Raw genomic sequence first — 23,718 nt, 5'->3', positions numbered from 1 at the left:
GGTTAGACACTTTGAGAAATAAAAAACTTAAATAAATTAAATAAAACGAACAATCACAACCTAAACGCACATCATATTATTATTATTATTATCACAAGGTCTGAGTTAAAACTATAAAAAATATATTGATCTTAATGCAATTGGGTTTGTCAAATAAAAATACTTTTAAATTTAAAAAGAAAAGCGACATTTCTTATTTACACATTTTTGCAAAAAAATTCAATAAATGGTAATTAAAACGGTTTGCTTGGTTTGCTTTTTCGAGGCTTTGTTAGGGGTGATCAGATTTTCAAAATAAAACGTTTTTAATAATAAAATTGTGAAACTAGTGCGTAATCAGTGTTGGGAAGGTGACTTTTAAAATGTATGCCCCTACAGATTACAGATTACTTACACCAAAATGTAGTTTGTAACATAATCCATTAAATTACTTAAAGTGAGTAATGTAATCTGAATACTTTGGATTACTTGATTTGCTGTAGAGAAACAAAGATGAGGAAATCTTCACATAAGATGTTTTGTCTGATAAAAGAAAATGAAAAGTCCAGACTTTACTGAACCAAATTAAAAATATTATTGATAGAAGAGGAGGAGACACATCTGCACAGCATGGTTTAGTCCTGTTAAATCTTGTTTTAGACCTGGTTTAGTCCTGGTTTAGACCAGGTTTAGACCTGGTTTAGACCAGGTTTAGAAAATGTGAATGTGAAAACAGGAAAATACCGCTGTGTAATCCATTTATTTCAACAAAGTAACTGTAATCCAATTACCACTCACTGAAACAGTAACTGTAACTGAATACAGTTACTCATCATTTGTACTCTGATTACTTAATTCCGGTACATGTAATCTGTTACTCCCCAACACTGTGCATAATTAAGGAAAAGTGTTGCGCACGAGTCAGTATAGTCACATTTTTTTGTCATTTTTAAGCAGCTTTTCTGTATTAAAAAAAAAAAACAAATAACAATTTATGTCTCGCTTTACTGTTGTCAAAAATAGGGACAACTGGCACATTTCTTATATAAAACTGGGTCAGATCACAGGTTTTGGATAAATCTGCTGGGACAGGGCTCAAAACTGAGTCTGGCTGGTCGCCCTAAACATGAGATAACGTAAAGCAGTGGAAAGAGGTACAGATACAGATTGTTAACAAAATGATTTGTGGCAATGGCATAACAGGAAAATAAAATATTACATACATGAGAAAAGTGAGTCATAATCTGAGGGACTGATGTTGCATTTAAAAAAATAATAATAATAATTTTTGTCTTATAAAAAATAGGTTAAAAATAAATGTTCTGTCGATTCAATGTTTACATCACAAAAAGAACCACAGAGTGAAAATGTGTTGACCTGAAATGACGTTTCCTCGTTTCCTGACGTAATCCCGTTACGCGCCGTGGCCCCGCCCCTCTGCACCTGCGCCTGATTTAAACCTGCGCAGGTGAGACAATGGCGTTTGTCCGAGGCTCCGAGCGAACCAGAGCGATCCAGAGCGAAAGCACGGCGCCACGATGTCCCACAGCGGCGCAAGAGTGTCCCAGAGCGGGCCAACAGCGGCTCACAGCCCGCTGCTCTCCTCCAGGTATCCGCGCCTCTCCGTGGTTTTCGGGTTTACGCACTGCCTTGTCACATCGGCGCTGCTTACGAAAAGATAATAACGAAATAGCTTCATAATTCTTTGTAATCGTGTTTTATATTACAAAACAGTGGCGCAGAAAAGTTTTAAATATGGAGTAAGAACGCTTTCAGAAATACTCATGTGCGTAGGATAGAAATTCGTAGCCTGATTCATCAGCCGGTTTCATTCTTTGGAAACCGTCTGACCTTGCAGCATTCGGATTCGTTCGCTCGGCAGTAGGTGGGTACTTTTTGTCATTTAACCAATCGCTGTTATTAGGTCGTGACGTATGTAATGCCCCGCTAACAGGTCTAACTGGTATATTAAGCTTTTCCCAAATCCTGTAAGAAGGACAATAACGTCTTTCCCCTTAATAAAATTCACCAAACATTCTCTTTGTTTCAGCTTTAAAACCTTGATCTCGGGAATTGTTGCCGACACAGGATGTATAGCTCTTCGCTGATTGACTGGTGCCCGAACTCGCACTTCTGGGGTTCTTGTAAACCGTCTACTGTATTCTGATTCCTGATCTAGTCGCTGGAGAGAATTGAAATTGAGCGGAGGCACTAGATGGCGCCAGTCTGGCAAGAAAATCCGTGCGTCTTTAGGAAATCTGTGCATACTTGGCTGTAGTTCGTTAGAAAATAGTCGCAAACTCTCAAATGAGTCCAGTCATACATAAAATGTGTTGTGTGTATATTATCCATCAGTAAATTAAACTAGAGGTCTGCGCGGGACACAATTTTCAGTCCCGCTCATGCAAAGAATTGTCATTTTCAGTCCTGCTCCCACCCACATCTGCGATATTTTGTCCTGCGCCCGCCTGCAGGCCCCGCAGGATGGGAACCTTTGCTTTCTTAAACTCTATCAAACACGGAAAAGCGAAAGGAATTGGGCTGCGTATGAGAGGAGGCGCGGTGGGCGGTCCGACGGCATGGCTTTAGTCCTGGCTTTAGTCCTGGCTTTAGTCCTGGCTTTAGTCCTGGCTTTAGTCCTGGCTTTAGTCCTGGCTTTAGTCCTGGCTTTAGTCCTGGCTTAGTGGTGCGGGCCGCACGACGTATGGAAGGAGGGACTGTTCACGCGACGTAGGGGCCGCGGGTGGACTGTCTGCGCAGCGTATGGGAAGGGGGACGTCTGCTGCTTAAAATGTTTCTATTAATGCCAAATAAAATCTCCAGCACAAATTATGCATGATATGCTTACATTCATGGTTTGTATATTTTATTTATACTCATATTTAGTTTGCGGGACTGCAGTTTATCATCCCTCCCACCTGCTCCCGCGTTGTTTAGTCCCACTCCTGCCCGCGCCCACAGTGAGCTTTCAAAATGTGTCCCACGTTGGGTCCCGCGGGAAACCCGCAGGACTGCAGGGCTCTAAATTAAAGCTATTAAAGCCAAGCAGTTAAAACTGACCAAAACACAAAGGAAATTTGACTGGTTCTCCATGAATGGGTTGAGTCCATAACAATTTTCCTTAATTACGCACTTGTTTCACAATTTGATTATTATTACCAACTGACACAAACTGGGGGAGTCCCAGTTTTTCATTTTGAAAATCTGGTCGCCCTTTTAACACTTTTTGCAGCTGTTTAACCCTTTAGTTTAAAATGATAAAATTCTCCTTTTAAAACGACATATTCTGGTTTCCGTCCGATCTGCGCAGGAGATTCTGTTGTGTGACTTGGACTCGAGTCAGACTTGAGTCACTATTTTTAGAATTTGAGACTTGACTTGACTTGGTAAAATGGACTAAGACTTGGGACTCGACTTGGACTTGAAGGTCAGTGACTTGAGGCGTGTGACTTGAAGACTTGAAGCACTTTTAAATCTGAATTCTTTCTATTCTGATTGTGATGATTCACATGAAGATCTTTTCAAGACATTTAAAAAGGAAAAATGAACTACATTTATTTATAGAGTATATAAGAGTTGTAGAAATTTGCAAATATACAACTTAAGATGATTTGTACTTAAAAAAAAAAAAAAAAGAATCATAGTGTATAAGTTGCACAAATCTAAGCTATTTTTGGTACTTTGGTTTAAAGACTTGAAATGACTTGAAGCTCAAAATAGACGACTTGGACTTATGGGCCAGTGACTTGAGACTCAACTTGGACTTGCCCTGTATTTGACTTGGGACTTGACTCGGACTTGAGGTCAAAGACTTGAGACTTACTTGAGACTTGCAGAACAAAGACTTGGTCCCAACTTTGGTCATTACTCACACATGACCTTTTCTCTCTGTCCTGTAGTTTCTGTCTGAGCCCGGGGTCTTGTGTCTGCGCCAAAGGCTGGTCGTCCGCAGTTTGGAACGGACTCTCGTGTGGCCCCGCGCCCACCGCCCACGGCCCCGCCCCCGAGCCCTGGCTCCTCCCCGGCTGCTCCTCCGTCTACGACAGCCTGGTCAGGTGAGCGCTTATTCTGTTTCCTCCCCTCAGGGCTTGTTTACATGAGAACGCTTGTGGGTTTAAAACGACAAAATATTTTATCAGAAGTGCCTTTCATTTAGACAGTGACGGCGTTTTGGGGTCTTAAAAATGCAAAAATCTGAAACCACCCTCCAGAGTGGAAAAGTTGAATACACTCCACCATAGAGTTTCTGTCTACACTGAACAAGACGCAAAACTCTGGTCAGATCTGCTCAGGTCATGTACATGTTTACGTCACATACATACAGTACACAGAAACAAGCATGTTGGATGGCATGTAAACCGGTGTATCATTCATTTTTCAGTATAAATCCAAAAATAAATGAGGAAAACTTTTTTTCTTTTCGTTTTCTTGTTTCCAAAACCAAAATGAAAAAAAGGACAATGATTCGTTTTTTCAGTTTTTGATTTTGTATTTAAACGAAGAATGGAAAAAAATGATAACGGATCCCGTTTACGTGACTGTGATGCGGGACCAGAGCGGGACCAGAGCGGGACCAGAGCGGGACCAGAGCGGGACCAGAGCGGGACCAGAGCGGGACCAGAGCGGGACCAGAGCGGGACCAGAGCCTCTGGTCTCGGTCCAGAGCCTCTGGTCTCGGTCCAGTCCGTATGCGGTGCAAAAGTCCGGCATCACAGTCACGTAAACGGGAAACGGCCATTATACATTTTTTTCCTTTCTTCATTTAAACACAAAATCAAAAACTGAAAACGAATCATTATCTGCTTTTTATTTTGGTTTTGGAGACAAATAAACTTTTTTTGGTTTCATATTGAAAAACGAATGAATGATGCACGGATTCATGTATACCCAATCAAATTCCACACACTTTTGCGTCACAGTATGTACACAATTTCCTCCCAAAAATGAAAGTGAAGACGCGACGCCACTTAGTCCACAGGTTGTGGACTAAAGGACGCCACACACTACAGGAGAATTTGCGTTATTTTTGGCTGCGATTTGCTTCTTCCTGAGTTTGCAGAGGCGTGACCCAACTTTTTGTATTTGTGTGCGATTTTATTTTTTAAAGCTGCTGCGCTCCACGTGTGTGCAGTGTCAGTGCAACTCTGAGCTCATTTTTGGCATGCAACTAAACATAAACAGACCCTTGTCATGTCTGTCACAACATGAATCGGCAAAAATGATGAATGTATGCGAATGTTTACCAAGCACCACAGCGTCTGATTTGTCTGTGATTCAACTTCATATCTTCATTCAGGGACAAAACTGAAATGAAACAGCCAGGATGTAGAGTGGATTATTAAGACCATTTAAGCCCAAAATAACGAGGCTCACAGCAGCATTTGGAGAGACAGTTTTTCAATAGAAAGTGAATTTGAGTCAGTCCATGGAGCTGGAAGCACCCCCCATGATCACTTCTACTTGCAGCTCGACGGTTTACGGGTTGGTTTGTTAAATCCGTTTATGCAAAATGCTGCAGCCAGATGCTCGCCGGTTCCAAAAAGAGTGATCATATTACCCCCATCCAGCCCAACACCACTGGTTACCTGTTAAATACAGAATAGGAGGGTTTCAGTCACCTGATCACGATGATGCGCGAATTTCAGGTGGAGGGCAGGAAGTGAAGACAAACGCAACAAACAGATATGGAGAAGAGTTCTTATTGTAAGGATTTAGAGCCAGTAGCAAGGCAAAAGTACAAGCAGTTAGTCGACAAATATATTGGGCTTGACCCTGATCTTACTGAAAATGAGAATTTTCAACTGAAGTTAAAGATTTGCTGACAATCGAGGCAGAGGAGATCACCAACTATTTATCTCTTCAGACATCGTTCTACACCAGACAACAGATGAAGGCAAAGTACAAAGGTTTGGAGACATAGAACTTTTTTTGTCAGTGGATGGATCCTCAACCTTGGTGCAAAACGCCTAAATGATGATTATGGTTTGGTCTTTGCCAGGGTGAGTGTTTCTCTTAGTTTGTGTATAGACGTTATGGGAAAACTGCAGTGTATTGGCAGTAACCTCTATTTGAACTATTTAATGTCAACAAACGTCGTTAGCCGTTAGTCATTAATGATTCGTTTATGTTTAGGTAAACCACAAAAAACTATTTATCTTTGTAACAAACCTTTGACGAAGTGGTCACTGCAGACACGAGCATTTGCGGAATCTGCTCCTCCCGACCACAAACAGTTTTGTAATCCACCTTTTATGGCGTTGTTCTGTCGGCTTTTCCCATTTCTGACCTTTGTGGACGACTATTTTCAGTACTCTAAAAAATCGCTTTTCCTTCTCTCGATTAGAACAATTGGCACAGCCGTAAACTACACAACACATGGGCATTTTCCTCCAGTCAGTTCACTTCCCTCCATCTGATTTTGCGTGCTGACAAACGTAGCCCTGTGACGTCACATGAAACCCAGATATTGATTTTAAAATGTTATTTGTTTTAAATCACTTGACTGACTTGCGCCACAGTACATCACTGATCTTTTAACCTCCCACACAGCCTCAAACTCTCACAACCTCCTGTCCGTCCCACCATCCCGCCTCAAAACCAGGGGAGGCCGAGCTTTCTCTGTTCTTGCCCCCAAGTTTTAGAATGCCCTCCCTCTTCACCTAAGATCTTGCCCCTACCTGCCTCGCTTTAAAACCCTCCTAAAAACATTTTTTTTTCAAGATGGCATTTAACAGCCCATGAGCTCTACTTTAAACTATTATCTTTGTGCATCAAGTCACTCGTTTATGTAATCTTTTATATCATTTATATTTGCCTTCGTGTATCACCATGTTGTTTTGCTGTAAAACACTTTGGTGCAACTTGTTATGGTTGTTTTTAAATGTGCTATATACAGCGTTGAGAAGGTGACTTTTAAAATGTATTCGCCTACAAATTAGATTACAAAATGTAGTTTGTAACGGAATCCATTAAACTGAGTAATGTAATCTGAATACTTTAGATTACTTGATTTGTTGTAGAGAAGCAAAGACGAGGAAATCTTTACATTGTTTGCTAAAAGAAAATGAAAAGGCAGAGTCTTTAAAAATATTATTGACAGAGGAGACATGGTCCACGCAGCATGATTTAGTCCTGTTAGGTCCTGGTGTTTAGGTCCTGGTTTAGTTTCCGGCAATGAGTGGAATTGCCAAGAAAAAAAAATAAAAAAATAAAAAAGGGATATAGCCTCATGTGAAAACGGGAAAATCCCTCTGTGTAATCCATTTATTTCAACAAAGTAACTGTAATCCAATTACCAGTCACTGAAACAGTAACTGTAACTGAATACAGTTACTCATAATTTGTACTCTGATTATGTAACTCCGGTACATGTAATCTGTTACTCCCCAACACTGGCTATATAAATAAAATGACTTGACAGTCTGTGTGCTGATCTGATTTCTCTTGTTGCAGTAACGCGTCTCCGATCCCGTCTCCTCCGGCTGGTGGGCTGCGTCCAGACTGCACCAACAAACCACGACGGTAAACCACTTCTGATCTCCTTTGGCGCAATGACCTGAAATTAATACTGAAAGTGAATTTAATAACTGAAATTTCTTTGCGGTTTATTTCCAAATGACCCACTGTACACTGTGATGTCATGTGGTGATACAGAAAATGCTTTTTTTTTTTTTGAAGTTTTGAACTCCATACACCTTCACTAGAATCATCTGGACAGAGCGCACACAGCGATCTTATTGACCTTTTTAAGAGACACTTGCATCTATAATTATACTAGGTCACTTATTTGTATGAGAAAATTGTACTTGAATTGGAGCATAAACACTTTTTAAAAATGTGTTTTCCTCAGACCTTCGATTCTGGAGCGCTGCATCCTCAAAGTGACGACAAGCAGCGTCTGTGTTGGGACGGACGACTTGGACAAGAGGTCAGTGAACGCAACGCTAGAGATTGAATATGAGAAGAAACGGATCGATATATCGACACTTTGTGGAGCGTCAGCCTTAAAGGTTATATAGAGGCTTTTTTAAGGGAAAAGAAATAGTGACAGTCCTTTTTCAAATGTTGTGCATGTGTGACACCAGCTCCCTCAGTAGAAACATCTCCTGCCTCTTTACTCTAGAAATCACATTTGTTTACATTACGTTAGTGCACATTCAGAATTACTGTTGAAGTTACCTGTCTAGAAATAATTTTGTGAAAGATGCGCCAGTTTTTGGACCCTTCGTGTGCTTTGTTCGCGCCATCACTGGAAGGAATCTCCAAGAATCACCTCGGTTTGACTTCGCTCCTCTTCTTCTTTCAGCGACCTCAAAAACTGACTTTCTTTTGCGGTGAACTGGTCGTGGATTCTCGTCCGCCATCGCAACAAACTTTGTGCAAACTGCGAGGAAAGTACAGTTTAAAAAAGCCTCTAAAAACCGCCGCATAAACCATGTAATCCCTGCACATCGGCGAGTCAGTTACACTAGAAACATATGGAGTTTGGTGAGGGATGAGGGAGCCTTGTTTTCTATTGGCTGATGTTTATCTGGCCTCACTATGTCCACAGTTGATAGATTTTCATTCTTTTTTTTTGGTCATCATAATTACAAGACTGCTGCATCTCTAATGGTATTTTAAACTTTCCACTGACAATTTGAAACAAAAAAATCCTCCAGCACGGGCAGATGTATAGTTTTGGCTGACCTGCTTAAATAATCCACATGAAGCTTTAGTTGAATACTTTAGTGTGAAGAGATGACTGCAGAAAGTTACTCCACAGCTTTTGGAGGTGTTTGGTAAAGCGCTGTGGGTGCGTTTATACTAACTTCAGAACAGACACGAGCACCAGGTCTGTTTTATAGTTAGAAATCAGGGGTCAGGGGAGCTCTCCAACCCTGTACAAGCAGCTCACCAAGGGGTTTCCGAATTATACATATTGTACTAAATAACTGAAATTTGATTAATTACCACTGTAAATGTGTTATTTTGACCTTTTGTGCATTAATAAATGGACAATGGTTTGTTTTATAGACCCCTAACTACATCTAAGGCTCACCCTCTTAGATCGAATTAATTTCTAACAACCACTAAAATGAGTAGCGCTTTAGAATTTTCATTTTGTAAAGGTAGCTCGCCGGACGCAAAAGGTTGGATCCCTGTTATAAGCTGATGCTGGTGGACCGTTATTATAATTTGGACATTTTAAATCTCAATACTGATGACTTCATAAAAGATGCAAGTCCACGGACTTCCACATTACGTTAAAATGGGAGCTGATGTCGCCGTAAATGTCCTCACTCTTATGGATTGCTGCAGATCAAGAAAATCAAACTGGAAAACCAAGTATAGAGCAGTGAAAACTGAGATTAATCACAAATTTTCAGGATGCCGTTTTGCTGATTTTGAAAGATTACTCAAACGAATCACTCCAAACACAACTTGGGGTGAGTGAATGGTGAGGGGAAAACACTGTAGCATAAGTCAGTTTTACAGAATAGATCTGCTGTAAATTACATCATTTGCAATTTTTGGGATGATTTTGATTTTTTTTCCCAGAGTTTATCAGCCATGAAGAAAACTCATCTCTAAAATAAAATTTGCACTTTTAACTTAAAAAAAATCATTATTTTACGTGATCTTAGTGTTTTGTCTGATCATTACAAACATTACTCCGTTTATCTGTACTTTTCAAAATGTGTATTTACTTTTGAGTCATTTGGATAAGGGCATGTTTCAGATGAATGTTCCACATTTATGGCATTAATCATTTTGCTGGTGTTTTTGTTGTCGTGAACGGGGTCACTTCTCCAGATTGGACCTTGGCTGTCTTGGCTTTTCCTGTTACATGTTTAGCTCCATAAACTAGTTTAATTAATGCCATGCTGTGGAACATTCCAGGTCAAAGTAAGCTGTAGTGTTGTAATACTCCTGTAGGCCTCCCGGGGGGCGCTGTCCGACTCGTCTGCCCGACCCGGCAAACACAGAGACCAATGCCGCGGTTCTGAAACGAAGACAGAAGCAGATCCAGTACGGCAAAAACACCACGGGATACCAGAACTACCTCCAACAAGTGCCCAGGTGAGAGGAAAATACAGAGACTGACGGCGAATTATGTTCATTTATATACTGTGTTTTTCGGAGTATAAGTCTCACCAGCCAAAAACTAAAATTGGAGAGCAGGAGCAGACATTTCCTGTGTGAAGTCAAGTTGTAGTAAAAACAATAGAAGAGAGAACAACAGACTGTTAACGTCACATATGAACAGTTCTTCAGATAAACTATAACATAAACAACAGAACAAGTTTATCAAACTCTCCATCTCACTCCAAATCATCCTCGGTGTCACTTCTGAACAACTCCAACCTCTGGAGGTAAACAGAGCGTCGCTTCCTCTTCTGTGTCGCTGTCGTCAGACTCAGCATCAGGACCAGTTAGAATTATTCGTGTCTTTCTGAATCCCGACAGGATGGTTTCAGTGTCACTGAAGTTCAGGCTTTGTCCATCCATCCAGTGACTTCAGGAAAGTTTCATGGTGCATCCTCCCGATGTCACGAGTTTCTCTCTCACTCCAAACTTTCTCTCTGCTGCTCGATTTCCATTTTCAGCTGCAGATTTCATGACTTGCACTTTGTAATCTGCAGAATCTGATTTTCTTTTTTGGTTGCATTTGTGTTCAGTCTTCTCAGTCGTCTTTAACATTTAAACTTTAAACTTATAAATTGTTCAGTGGTGCAGAAGTAATGGTGCGATCGACTGACATACAGACAGGACAGAGGCTCTTTCTGCAGGAGACATGTGCAGTAGAGCCAAGTGACCGTGGAACAGGAGCAGCAGATACTGACACACAAGACTAGAGCCTCTCACCGCTTCACTGAAACATTTTAATATGTCACATGAAAAGTGCGACTTGTAGTCCAAAAAATAACGTGTATATACAATCTAAAACTAAATCCTAGACTTAAATAAACCTTTGATGGGATCATGCCAGTCATACTCACTCTAAATGAAGAAAACTGTTAGTGGGCTTGTATATTTTTGTTTCAGACACCTCCGGGACCCAAAGCTCCACCCTTCGACCCCAAACAAACACAGGAAGTACAGCCGCAGGTCGTGGGACATGCAGGTGCGACTGTGGAGGCGGGCCCTGCATCTGTGGGACCCGCCCACCGACCAACACCTGAGGGAGGGGCCTTCGAGGGAGCAGGACCCTGTGGAGCAGCTGTGGGTGAAGCTACTGTTAAAATCACAAGTTTGGTCCACATTTTGGGACTCTTGCGTGTTTGTGGTCTGATTTATTTAAAGAGAGAGTACAGGCTCTATCCACACTTGCGTCACAAACCAGGAAGACGTTTGGGGAAAGGCAACGACAACTTCCAACAGAATCAGTGTATTGTTCTTTCTTCAATATAAAACCAAAAATAAGAAGGAAATGATTCATTTTTTGTCTCCAAAACCAAAATATAGATGGATAAAGATTTTTGTTTTCAGGAAAAAAAACTGAAACCGGGGCCACCCCATTTCTGTGACTTCCGTGACTGCGATGCTGAACTTTTGCACCACATACGGAGTCCAGAGGGGGGGCGCTGGAGATGGCTTAGTCCATATGCGGTGCAAAAGTCCAGCATCGTGGTCACGGAAGTGGGAAACGGCTGTTATCCGTTTTTTCCATTATTCATTTAAACACAAAATCAAAAACTGGAAAAACAAATCGTTCTGTTTTTTCATTTTGGTTTTAGAGACAAATAATGAAGAAAATGGTTGTTTCCAACGTCTTCTTGGTTTGTGACGTAAGCGTGAATAGAGCCTATTATGCAAAGTTGTTTATAAGAAGGCCCAAAAAAGTCACTGGACCCTCATCTAAGGCTACGTTCAGACTGCAGCCTGAAGTGACCCAAATCTGTCTTTTTTTGCCCCTAAGATCCTGTATCTGATCTTTTAATGATAATCTGAATGAGACAGATCTGTTTTTTTGTTGTTGTTTTTTTCCCCCCAAATGTGACCCAGGACACTTGGATATGTGCTCCTGAAACTGATGCATATCAGATCTTTTGACATGTGTAAGTGGAATGAATGTGACCTGACCATTCAGACTGGAGTCTTGTCAATGGAGGGAAAGCAAGGAGTTGGGGTTAGAGTTAATATTTGGGAGTATCTCTGTATTCAGGCCAAATTTGAGGAGTCTTATTGGAAGCGGGCGGTGGAGTGACTTAGTGCAAAATGTTTTTAACTTTCACTTTGTTTTTAATTGTTTTCGGTGCATATAAGATCTCAAAACAAAAGGTAACGCGTGTGTTCCAGTGAAGGCTTTCAGATGAATTTAAACTGAGACCTTCTAATGATGTGATTGTCTGTGTTTTTTAGGCAGAAGCAGCTGGCACGGATGACCTCTGACCTCTGCGGAGACGGGCAGAGAGAGGACGAGACTGACGCTTCACCGCACAGCTCCTCTGCCTGTGTCCCAGGCTCTCCTCTGGTAAAACACCTTTGTTTAAAACTGTTTCACATCTACAACTATCAGCAACAGGCCATGCTACCCGATCATAGACTGAGAGTGTGACGTCACCCGTAGTGTAGTTATACTAAGGTCTGAATTCCAAATACGGAAATAAGATGGCAGTAAAGAGCCAGTCTGGACGGTGTTGAAGGAAACGCCGCTGGTTTGACAGGGAGCGGGCACTTTAACTGTCAATCAAACCTGTTGCAGCACTGGCGGGAGAGACCTTGGGGAAAGGAGTCTGATTGTCTGTTATGGTCTGTTAATATCAGTTTTCCACAGACTGCATTAATGTGGTGTATATGCATGCCCTGTCAGAACAGCTAATTTTACGAGGCTTTCTGAAAAATTATTCTGTGCCCGATCATAAGGGACTTTCTTGGGTTCTGGCCCATTTATTGTGCGGCTTCGTTATGGTTTATGGTGGAGATAGGACCGGCACAGAGCACTTTGCGGACGCTCTGCTCCGTGGGAGGGAAGGTTTCCCGTCCCACCATTGCACCGCAGGCAGTCGGGTCTGGAAAGCAAATAGTGCAAGTGTTTTATAAGTGTACCCCCAATGACATGTATGCACTACTGTGTATCTCTCAGCGAGTGATGGTCACATTGGAAAAAAGAGGAATCAATTTGTGGCGCTTTGTTTTCATTCTGTGGCACTGCACCACAGATTGGTCTGTAGAGCAGCTTAATCAAAACTTTTAAAGCTGAAAATGATGAGCCTGAGAGCAGCAGTTGCAGAGAGGGGTGATGTTTTTTCCTAATGGGTCAAATGGAACTCGACATCACACTGAGCCTTTGGATGGATACATAGACTCTTCGGACTCGTCTTCTGCGTCATTCTGTAAAGCTCAGAACATGTGTAGTATTGGCAACAGAAACACAAAGAACACAGCTCGACAGCGGAAGCAAAACTTTTTAAAAAGCGATTAGAACCAGCTATGAAACAAATGAATACTTATCACCTCATTTTTCTCGCCTCAGTGTTTATTTCTTGCTCTATTTAATGACTTTGGTCAACTCTTTACCTGGCTTTTAGTGCCCTCTGGTGGTGGTTTAACAGAACACAGCCTTGACATGAGAAACATTTGGAAGTATATGAATGCAGTGAGTTGCTACGCACAGATCGTTTATGGAAGTGGAGCATAAATGAGCCTTAAATTCTACAGCATCTTGAAAAGACACTCATGAAACTACTGTCCCTCTTCACTGTATATTCACTGGAAATGTCCGAATCAGCTAATGAATATTATAATTTAGCTTTTTGTTTTTTTGGTTTAGGAGTGCCACCCGCCTCCCCGCTCTCCCCCTGGCCTTGGCTCCTCCCTCCTGAGTCAGCTGACCTCCGGCGATCACATGACCGACTGGCTCCAGCTCCTGCTTGAGGCCAACCGCGCCCGAGGTCAGTGAACGCATCACACACGGTTTTCAAGGCAAGGGTCAATAATTCAAGCATCATTTGTTCATTTGTTTTTCAATATAAACCAAAAATAAGAAAACGAAAGGGAAAAAAAAAGCTTCATTATTTGTCTCCAAAACCAAAATGAAAAAACAGATAATGATTCGTATTTTCAGTTTTCGTTTTTGTGGTTAAATGAATAATGGAAAAAACGGATAACTGCAGTTTCCCATTTACGTAACTTAAACTGTGAACCAGGACTGAACCAGGTCGCGGTCCAGGTCGCGGTCCAGGTCGCGGTCCAGGTCGCGGTCCAGGTCGCGGTCCAGGTCGCGGTCCAGGTCGCGGTCCAGGTCGCGGTCCAGGTCGCGGTCCAGGTCTTTTTGTGTTTTTTTTTTGTTTGTTTTTTCCCCCATTTAAACACAAAATAGAAAACTGAAAAAATTAATCATTATCTGTTTTTTCTTTTTGGTTTGAGACAAATAATGAAGAAAATAGTTTTTTCGTTTTCTTATTTTTGGTTTTATTTTGAAAAATGAAAGATACAGGTTTTCAATGCCAGTAGGCTCTATTCACACGTCAAAAACCAGGAGAACGTTTGGAAACATGCCACGACGACTTCAAGCCACTTTTATTTTAATAAGTTTTAAGCACTTTTATAAATTATGTAGTAAATGAAGTAAAAGCCTATGCAGTTCCCTTTTTTTAATACTTTTAAGTGAAAAACCTTGCACATTGATATGTCGTGAGTTTTGACAATACAATATTACGATATTTGTTATTGTCATTACACAAAATTGACTGTTGACCTTTAACATAACTACGTGAAAACTGGCAAATCTGATTTTTCCTTTTCTCCTCAGATCTGGATTCAGACGACCAGCAGGTGCCCGTGGTGTCCGACCATTACCTGTGGGTTCCATATTAGGACTGTCAAACCTGTGCACCTCCCTGACCCCAGTCCCCCCCCCCCAAAAACCCCCGAGACCAGGGCTGTGACGATTTTTACTATCGACGAGTCAAACTTTGTCGCCCGCTTAGATTTTTACAATGCATTTTAACCACAAAAAAGGTTGAAATGTCATAAAAATTTAGCGTGCGAAAGAATGTTTGACTGTGTACTACAGATAAACGCCCCCCACCCGACCTCACCCTGAATATTTTAAACTAACCAGGTCTGTGCTCGCGGCCGACGGCCTTCAGTTTTACCATGAATTTCCCCGGAGAGCCCGCCCCCTCCGACCACCTCCTGCCAATCACCGGGCCCCTGATGAACTGGCACTTTTGGTGGTGGTGGTGCACTTTTGCGTTGTTTTTCCCTTCACGGTAGGAGGCGCTGCTGTTCTGTTGTGATGTCACCTGTTCGTTTTGCACTACAGCCTTTATACAGGCTCCGCACATCTCCACCCAGGAAGAGGAAACGTCTTTTCTTTTACTTGACTTTTGTTTGTCGTTTTTTGTGGCGCTCGGAAAGAGCACCGGCTCAAATGTGTGAAATTATTAATAAAGATATAAATAAAGTGAGAGTAAAGCTTCATGTGAGTTGTGGGTTTTCTCTGGGTTGGATCTGAACCTAGACTAAAGGGGCCTGTCACTGTTTAAATGGTTCTTACTGTGCCATATTCTGATCTGCTATGGTTCATCAAAAACATAACTGGCATTTCATTTACCCTCCATACACCTTCACTATCTCTACTGAACTAAAGGTCAATGATAACTTGGCTACAGTGTGACATCACAAGGTGGAACGGAGCATTTTAGCTTTGACTCAAAGGTGTGAATGAAATGAAACGACTCCAGGTTTGTTTTTGATGTAACAACTGGACTAGTGAGTGTGAATAAGAACAAACAAACCCACCAATAAATAACATGCAATTTATTTTTGAATAAAAGCGAAGAAAACTTGATCAATTTATGTAGTTACATTTGCATTAAATATTGACAAATCTTGACATAAATGTATTTCAACCATGATGAATACATTTTATTAAAACCCACAAAATTAAAAACTCAAAGTGATAAGGTTAAGTTAGACTTGATTGTATACATAGGAAAAGTTGGCCTGCATATATATATTTTTTAAGCCCTTGTGACCTGTTTTGCATACTTGGAAAAGAGGAAACAACAAATATTCAGGAAATAATTTTATAAAGTCTTACAGCCAAAAAAAAAAGTCTCCACATGGCAGGAATGTACTGGGTTATAATGGAAGGCTTTCCCACAGTTAGTATATTGTTCTGAATATGACCTGCAGAGGGCACTGTCATTCCAGTCAGTGTCAAAAGAGACATCACGTGTCTCCTGAGGACTGCGGACTATAGCCGATCAAATATGTCCAACAATCTGCTCTGTTACAGGAGAAACTAAAGAATTTGGAATGTTGGAATCACTCATGGTGGTTAGAGATTAGCTTGTGTCCATGGGCTCAGGGTTTTCTAATCCCATAATTTTCTTCAGGATTTTTTTCAGGTGAGCATTTCGTTTTGAGTGCTCCTTCACAACACTCAGAACTTCATCTTGATTTCTGTTTTTCAGAGAAGTTACAAACTTTTCAAAAATCAGGAGCAGGGGATGAGAAAACTCTATGACACTTTCCCGTAGAGGAAGCAGGCCGTAGACGAAGCCCCCAGAGTGCAGCCCAAAGACTCTGCAGCAGGCGTCAAACACCGGGGAGCCAGAGGAGCTGTGGTACATGAAGGTGTGGTAGGTGGACAGAGACTTGTACAGGGGATCACTCTCAGACAGGATCCTGGAGATGCCCTGTTTTTCGATTAAATGACTGACAGACAGGTGGGCAAACATATTGTCCTTGAACCTGTCAAGGTGGTTTTTGACCTCCTCAGTCCTGGACTTGTTCTCGATGATACACGTGGGGTCGATCCTCTGTATGTCGCCGGCCGGGTGACCAATGATGCAGGCCTCTCCACTCTCCGGCTTTGGGCAGAACAGCTTCATGAGTCCAGGAGGGACTTTGGTTTTGTCCTGATCATTGACCTTAAGCTCCAGAACAGCATAGTCCTGTTCCCTGTCAAAGTCAATCATCTTATGAGCAATAAAGCGAGAAGTGTTCTCCAGAACAGGATTTATCAAATTAAATAACATGACCACTTCTACATTGGGGTCCAGGATGTTGTCGTGCACCACGTCTTTAAATGTATGTGCGTTTGTGATGATGTAGTTTTGACAAAGCACAAACGCAGTTCCCACACATGCATTCCCCACCACCAGTTTGCCGACGGACGTGCCCAGTTTAAGCAGCTTTTTGAGTCGGGAAACATCTGTGAAAGACTGCTGCGCTTTCCCGAAATCCACTTTCTTTAGCGTCTCCTTAAAAGTGTCTCCAGGATATCGGTCTTGCATGATTTTCTTCAAATCAGGAAACTGCTCTCGGAGAAGCTGATATATCTCTTCGACATTTTCACTTTTTGTTTCCTTTCTTTTCAGAACCTCAGTGAGTGGAATGATCTTCTCAGTTTCCCCTGCTTTCGGTGGGACCTGTGCTGTCCTCTGGGTTTGGCCTGAGGCGTCCTGGGCCTGGCCCGGCTCTGCTGACTTCTGCTCTGTGCTCTGTTTTTCTGCCTTTGTGTTCACTGTTGGTTTTGTCATCTTTCCAAAACAAATCCTGAACGTTTTATTTTCATGTGCTTCAATGTTATCATTACTGAAGACATAAGATTTTTCTTTTGAAACATCTTCCAGAGTAAAAATGCCCCAGCTCTGTGAAGCGGCCATCATGTGCGATGGCGTCTCTGATGGTCATGCCTTTGGTTCCATAGATGCACAGCTGTGTGAACTTCTTAATGGAGGAACTTCTAAAAAGTGATTTTGTTTTTGCATTGAGCCCTCCTTTTGTCTGGATGAACAGGAGATAGTAGTTGAATGTTCCTTGTTGTTTCTCCTCTTCTTGTTTTGTCTTTCCATGTTCCACCTCTTCATTCTTTGCTGCTAAAGTGATGAGCTCTCCCTCCTTCAGGCAGAACGCAGGGGAAGTGTGTGGGGATGGCCGTGCCTTGAGGAGCCTCTCCGATCTGCACAGTCAGATTCTGCTCCTCACACTTCAGCTTCTGCTGCACGTCCACCTTGTATCTGATGGCCTCCAGCACCGTTTGGGGACGATCACAGTGGATCCTGTATGTCTCTTCAGAGTTGGAGAACTTTAAAATAAATGTATGGGAATGGTTTTCCTGCAAGACAAACCCAACAGGTTAAAGCCATTTCAAAACAAATCTTAAAAAGACTAGTAGAGGTGTAGACATCGGTAGATGAACAAAAACTACTAAAGTAAACATAAGGGCTAAGCCAATTTTGGGTGAATTTGGGGAAACTACTATTGCAGTAAGTCAACAGTGGTGGATGACAGTACTCAAGTAAAAAAAATAAGTAAAAGTACAAATACCAGGGCAAAAGATTACTCAAGTAAAATTATTGAAATAACTTGAAACTGAGAAAAGCAATAAAAACATTTTAAAAATCCTGAAAAATAACCAATGAAAATCAGACTCTGTTTTTGATTTGTTGTTCAACAGAATTATATTTAAAAAAAAATGAATGAAACTGGCCTGGACAAAAATGATGGTACCTCTAGAAAAGATTGTAAATAACAATAATGAACAATAGGGACATGTTAAACTCAGCTGTGTCTCTAATCTGCATCACAGGTTCTTCAAACTTGTCCTCAGTCAGTGTGTCTGTTTAAAGAGGGACATGTGTCATTGTGCTGTTTGGAGACATGATGGACACAACACTGAACATGGACCAGAGAAAGAGAAGAAGAGAACTGTGTCAGGAGACTAGAAAGAAAATGATAAACAAGCAGGATAAAGATAAAGACAATAAGACCATCTCCAAGCAGTGTGATGTTCCTGTGATTACAGTTACACATGTTCTTCACAAGTTTAAGGTCCACAGGACTGAAGCCAACCTCCCTGGACACGGCCGCAAGAGGAAAAATTATGACAAATTGAAGCGATGGATCATACGAATGGAATCCAAAGAGCCCAGAACAACCTCCAAAGAAATTAAATGTGACTTTGAAGGGCAAAGTACATAAGTGTCAGATCACACCATCCATCACTGTTTGAGCCAAAGTGGACTTCAAGTGAGACACCACTGTTGAGAGAAAATCATAAAAAAGTGAGACTGGAATTTGTCACGATGCAAACTGACAAGCCACAAAGCTTCTGGGAGAATGTTCTTTGGACAGATGAGACAAAACTAGAGCTCTTTGGCAAGACACATCAGCTCTATGTTCACAGAGTTTTGCTGCATCTGGCACAGGGTGTCCTGAATCTGTGCAAAATACAACGGAATCTCAAAACTATCAAGGTATTTTGGAACAAAATGTGTTGCCTAGTGTCAGAAAGCTTGGTCTCAGTCGTATGTCATGGGACTTCCAACAGGATAATGACCCAAAACACACAGCGAAAAACACCAAGAATGACTAAAAAACAAAACACTGGACTCTGGACTCTTCTGGAGCGTTCTTCTGTTCTGGAGCGTTCTTCTGTTCTTCTGTTCTGGAGCGTTCTTCTGTTCTGGAGCGTTCTTCTGTTCTGGAGCGTTCTTCTGTTCTGGAGCGTTCTTCTGTTCTGGAGCGTTCTTCTGTTCTGGAGCGTTCTTCTGTTCTAGAGTGTTCTTCTGTTCTCTGTTCTGTCTCTGTTCTGGAGCGTTCTTCTGTTCTGGAGCGTTCTTCTGTTCTGGAGCGTTCTTCTGTTCTGGAGCGTTCTTCTGTTCTGGAGCGTTCTTCTGTTCTGGAGCGTTCTGTTCTGAGCGTTCTTCTGTTCTGGAGCGTTCTTTCTGTTCTGGAGCGTTCTTCTGTTCTGTTCTGGAGCGTTCTTCTGTTCTGGAGCGTTCTTCTGTTCTTCTGTTCTGGAGCGTTCTTCTGTTCTGGAGCGTTCTTCTTCTGTTCTGGAGTTCTTCTAGCGTTCTTCTGTTCTGGAGCGTTCTTCTGTTCTGGAGCGTTCTTCTGTTCTAGAGCGTTCTTCTGTTCTAGAGCGTTCTTCTGTTCTAGAGCGTTCTTCTGTTCTGAGCGTTCTTCTGTTCTAGAGTGTTCTTCTGTTCTGGAGCGTTCTTCTGTTCTGGAGCGTTCTTCTGTTCTGGAGCGTTCTTCTGTTCTGGAGCGTTCTTCTGTTCTGGAGCGTTCTTCTGTTCTAGAGTGTTCTGTTCTGGAGCGTTCTTCTGTTCTGGAGCGTTCTTCTGTTCTGGAGCGTTCTTCTGTTCTGGAGTGTTCTTCTGTGAGCCCAGATCTCAATTCTACTGAACATCTGTGAAAGGAGCTGAAACATGCGTCTGGAGAAGGAACCTTTCAAACCCGAGACAACTAGAACAGTTTACTCATGAGAAATGAGTCAAAATACCTGTTGATCAGAGCAGAAGTCTCATTGACAGTTACAGAAATCATTTGTTGGCAGAGTTTGCCTCAAAAGGTTGTGCAACTAAATATTAAGTTAAGGGAACCATCATTTTGTCCAGGCCAGTTTCATTATTTTGTTTTTTCTAATGATTCTGTTGAACCACAGATGAAAAGCAATGTTTGATTTTTATTGGACAATTTTCAGTATTTTTTAAAAATGTATTATTGCTTTTCTCAATTTCAAGTTATTTCAGTGATTTATTGTTGATTTTTCTTTGATTGGCAGAGGGATACCAACAATTTTGTCCGCGACTCTACATGCTCTGTATTGACCTGCTGGTACAGAGAGAAATCTGGCACAATCTCATTTTGTATTTCAGAAACTGACACTTCAGTACATAAATGATCTTGAGATATTCTCATTTCTCATTTCTAATTTACCATTTGACACCGGAATGAACCTGTGGTGTGATCTAGTACCATTCACAGTCTTTACCTTGCTGTAGTGCTCTTGTAGTTTAGAAAGTAAGTTTATGGTTTGTAAAGTCTTTAGAGCTTACAAAGAAAAACTCCACATTCTTTGTTTTGTGAAGCTCACTCAAGCATCTGGAGTCAGTTGCCTGAAGACTGGTCCTTGCAGCCGAGCATTTTACTGAGCCACCAAAACCATCACAAACAATGTACCACAAATAACCTCCAAGTGTCTTTGCTTATAACAAGCAAATAGTGTTTAAGTCTATTAAAGGAAACTGAATTTTTCTATCGGGTGGAAAAGTCCCTAAGCTCCACCAAAAATTACCTGTGAGAGCTCATTTTCAAACATTCCGTTTGAAATTTAAAGAAGTTAATAGTAGATGTTTTTATTACTTTAAACTTATAAGCATATGCCAAAGTTTCTCTGGTAAAAATTTGATCAACATCTAACTGTGCCACATGGGGAACCGAGGCTCCAAAGAAGAGGCCAAAAAGATCACATTTGGTCTGTGAACATATTTGAGACTCTACACCATCCACAGGAAAGCTCAGAAAAGTGTGAGATTTGTGTCAGAAATGGTCAATCTCTCAAATATTATATAATAATAATAATATATAAGTTCAGTTCAAGAGTTAGTTTGTAAATATCTGCTTGGAGTAAATAGATCTTGGATCTCAAAAGTTGAAAAAAAAAATTGAGCAACAACCAAATTTGAGATTTTGGGGGCCCACAGCGCCCCCCCTTAATAAAGATACTCAATATTTTATTTTTTATAAAGTTCTGGTCTCTCAAAAATGCTTATAAATTAAGGCTTCTGAAAAAGTGGAAATGGCCCCAAAATTTCAAGGGGTCATAACTCAGGAACGACTGAAGGGATTGAGCTGAAGTTTTAGATTCTTCCATTTGATCATTTTAGAAATTTTTTAAAATTTTTTTCAGCCAAATCTGAGATGGATCATAAGGAGGGCAGCTGATTTCATATGGACTGACCCTGAGGCCAGAAAACTACTCCAAAACTTACTTTTTTATTGAAAACCTAACTTAATTAAAAATTAATCTTACATAAATTATACAGAGTGTAGATACAAACCTTACACATGTAGTCATCCTCTGTCTTTACCTATTGAATAAAATGTACAAAACAGTAATATAATTAATAATAATTAGACATGACAATTATCTGGAAAAGGTGTAATATATTATATAATATTACCTTATATGAGCTGTATCCCTCAGCCATGTTTCCTCCTGGACATTTGTAAGTTTTTAAAAATGTAATATTTAGTAAAGCAGTTGTTTTTGATCCATCACTGAAGGTGTAGGTGTAGGTGTGTTTGTGTGTGTTTGTGTGTGTGTGTGTGTGTGTGTGTGTGTGTGTGCGCGCACAAAGGCGTTTGAGATTGTTTTGACGACTTTAAAATAATCGTGTTACATTTTTGTATATAAAGCAGTTTGTAAATAAAGTTTGATTGAATTGAATGAGGATTTGGCAGTACAATACCTGACAGAGGCTGTGCAGCACAGGACAGAACAAGGACAGAAGTGAACCCTGTGACACCGTGACTCACCTGTAACATAAACACCACAAAAGCAGCAGACAGAGGTCAAAGGTCACAGATATATCTGTGGCTGTATCACTTCACATTCATTTTAAACAAGACTGACAAGTGAAATATATTTTTCACATGAATATCCAGTGTTTCTGTAAATAGTTCATGTTAAAGATTTGGTTTAAAACAAAAGGAGTTTCATTTTACATTGTTCTATGAGAAAATCATCTCTGACCACAGAAGCCTGAGTGTAGTGACCAGATTTTGGGATGGTTGGTCATAAACTGTGTAAACTTAAATTGTGACTCTGAATGACCTGCCCCACGAGAGCGGGAAGGAAAAAAAAATTCTTTGGGTCAAAGTGACCCCGAGGAGATTTTGAGGATTAAGATTATTGTTATGGACCGAGATTATTCATGACTTTTTCACATCTCAGTTTTTATCCTAAATCTGCAAGTTTCCCATGGAATGAACTCATACATGTTCTATGGCAAAATGGGGTGTGGAACATTATTTGTGTTATAGCAGATGAGCCAGTGGAGACACGGAGATCATTTTGGGATTAATTTGAAGATGACTAATTGATGACAAATTTTTTCTATGTACATATGAAACTGTAATTTCATGCTGATGTGTCACAATCAGTTTGTTTAAATTTGAGAGGATTTGTCCTTAAGAATGTCATTTTTAATATTCTGTCCTACTGTTAATGTTCAGATGTATGCTGAACATTCAACCACACAAACACTCAGAATAATACATCTAGATTATCTAGTGTGATTACAATACAATGTAATACAATACAATATAATATGATATATATATTTTTACATGATCTAATAACTGTAAACAGAAATGCACAAACCTCTGTAATGTTATGTTGTTGTGTTCCTCATTACGTCATTATTCTTTGCTCCTCGCGCGGTTCCCACGTCTCTAAACCAGAACTAAACCCAGGACAAAAACAGAACTAAACCAGAACTAAAATTATTTCTAAAACAGGTCTAAATCAGGTCTAAAACAAGGACTAAAACAGGATTTAACTAAACTGAACTAAACCATGTCGCGCGGTCCGCGCCTCCTCCCGTGTTTCCCGCGCGTCAAACCCAACCCCCAACCCCCAACCCCAATGACTTCTGTGGTTATAAAAGCGCTTGTCGGTCACGTGTTCTTTTCCCGTTCAGTCTATGACTCTTCCCCTAGTTTTTATTTCTATTTTCATGCCATCATTGTACATGTACTCTAATGTACTGGTCATTGTTTTTCCGCTCCGAGCAACAGAATAACAGAAAAGTCCAGCACCTCACCTGAGCAGCGCGCGACGTCTTCTGAGAGCGAATTTACTGTGAAACGAAAGTCAACCATTAAGGGCGCGTCCGAGTTTTAAAAAAACCTCCGTAAATCCTTAGATTCCTCAACTCCTCATCTGATTCCTCAAGAAGAGAGCCAATAGGAAGTGACCGGAGCGCCCAGCCTCGCTCCTGATTG

At 41.0% G+C, this 23,718-nt stretch overlaps 2 protein-coding genes across 2 annotated transcripts; one reads left to right on the top strand and one right to left on the bottom strand.

The window, feature by feature from the left end:
• Positions 1 to 1,441: 1,441 nt before the first annotated feature.
• On the top strand, positions 1,442 to 15,390 carry slbp2 (stem-loop binding protein 2). The gene is made up of 9 exons (XM_055148714.1): positions 1,442 to 1,588; positions 3,879 to 4,034; positions 7,432 to 7,500; positions 7,829 to 7,906; positions 9,898 to 10,041; positions 11,008 to 11,184; positions 12,325 to 12,436; positions 13,736 to 13,856; positions 14,717 to 15,390. Exons 1-9 carry the CDS (start codon positions 1,518 to 1,520, stop codon positions 14,779 to 14,781), a joined length of 993 nt encoding a protein of 330 aa, XP_055004689.1. The 5' UTR covers positions 1,442 to 1,517; the 3' UTR covers positions 14,782 to 15,390.
• A 324-nt stretch (positions 15,391 to 15,714) lies between these two features.
• Positions 15,715 to 23,594, bottom strand: LOC110174995 (serine protease FAM111A-like). Its single transcript, XM_020941108.2, is given in 7 exon segments — positions 15,715 to 17,568; positions 17,570 to 17,832; positions 17,834 to 18,037; positions 21,771 to 21,800; positions 21,894 to 21,928; positions 22,182 to 22,248; positions 23,533 to 23,594. Coding segments are annotated over 5 exon segments (1,833 nt in total). The 5' UTR covers positions 21,921 to 21,928; positions 22,182 to 22,248; positions 23,533 to 23,594; the 3' UTR covers positions 15,715 to 16,259.
• Positions 23,595 to 23,718: the final 124 nt, after the last annotated feature.

Source organism: Boleophthalmus pectinirostris, unplaced genomic scaffold (genome assembly GCF_026225935.1).
Source record: "Boleophthalmus pectinirostris isolate CB_2022bp ecotype Guang Dong unplaced genomic scaffold, ASM2622593v1 HiC_scaffold_12, whole genome shotgun sequence".
NCBI lineage: Eukaryota > Metazoa > Chordata > Actinopteri > Gobiiformes > Gobiidae > Boleophthalmus > Boleophthalmus pectinirostris.
The sequence above is the reverse complement of the archived record's forward strand: the minus strand, read 5'-3'. Positions and strand labels throughout refer to the sequence as shown.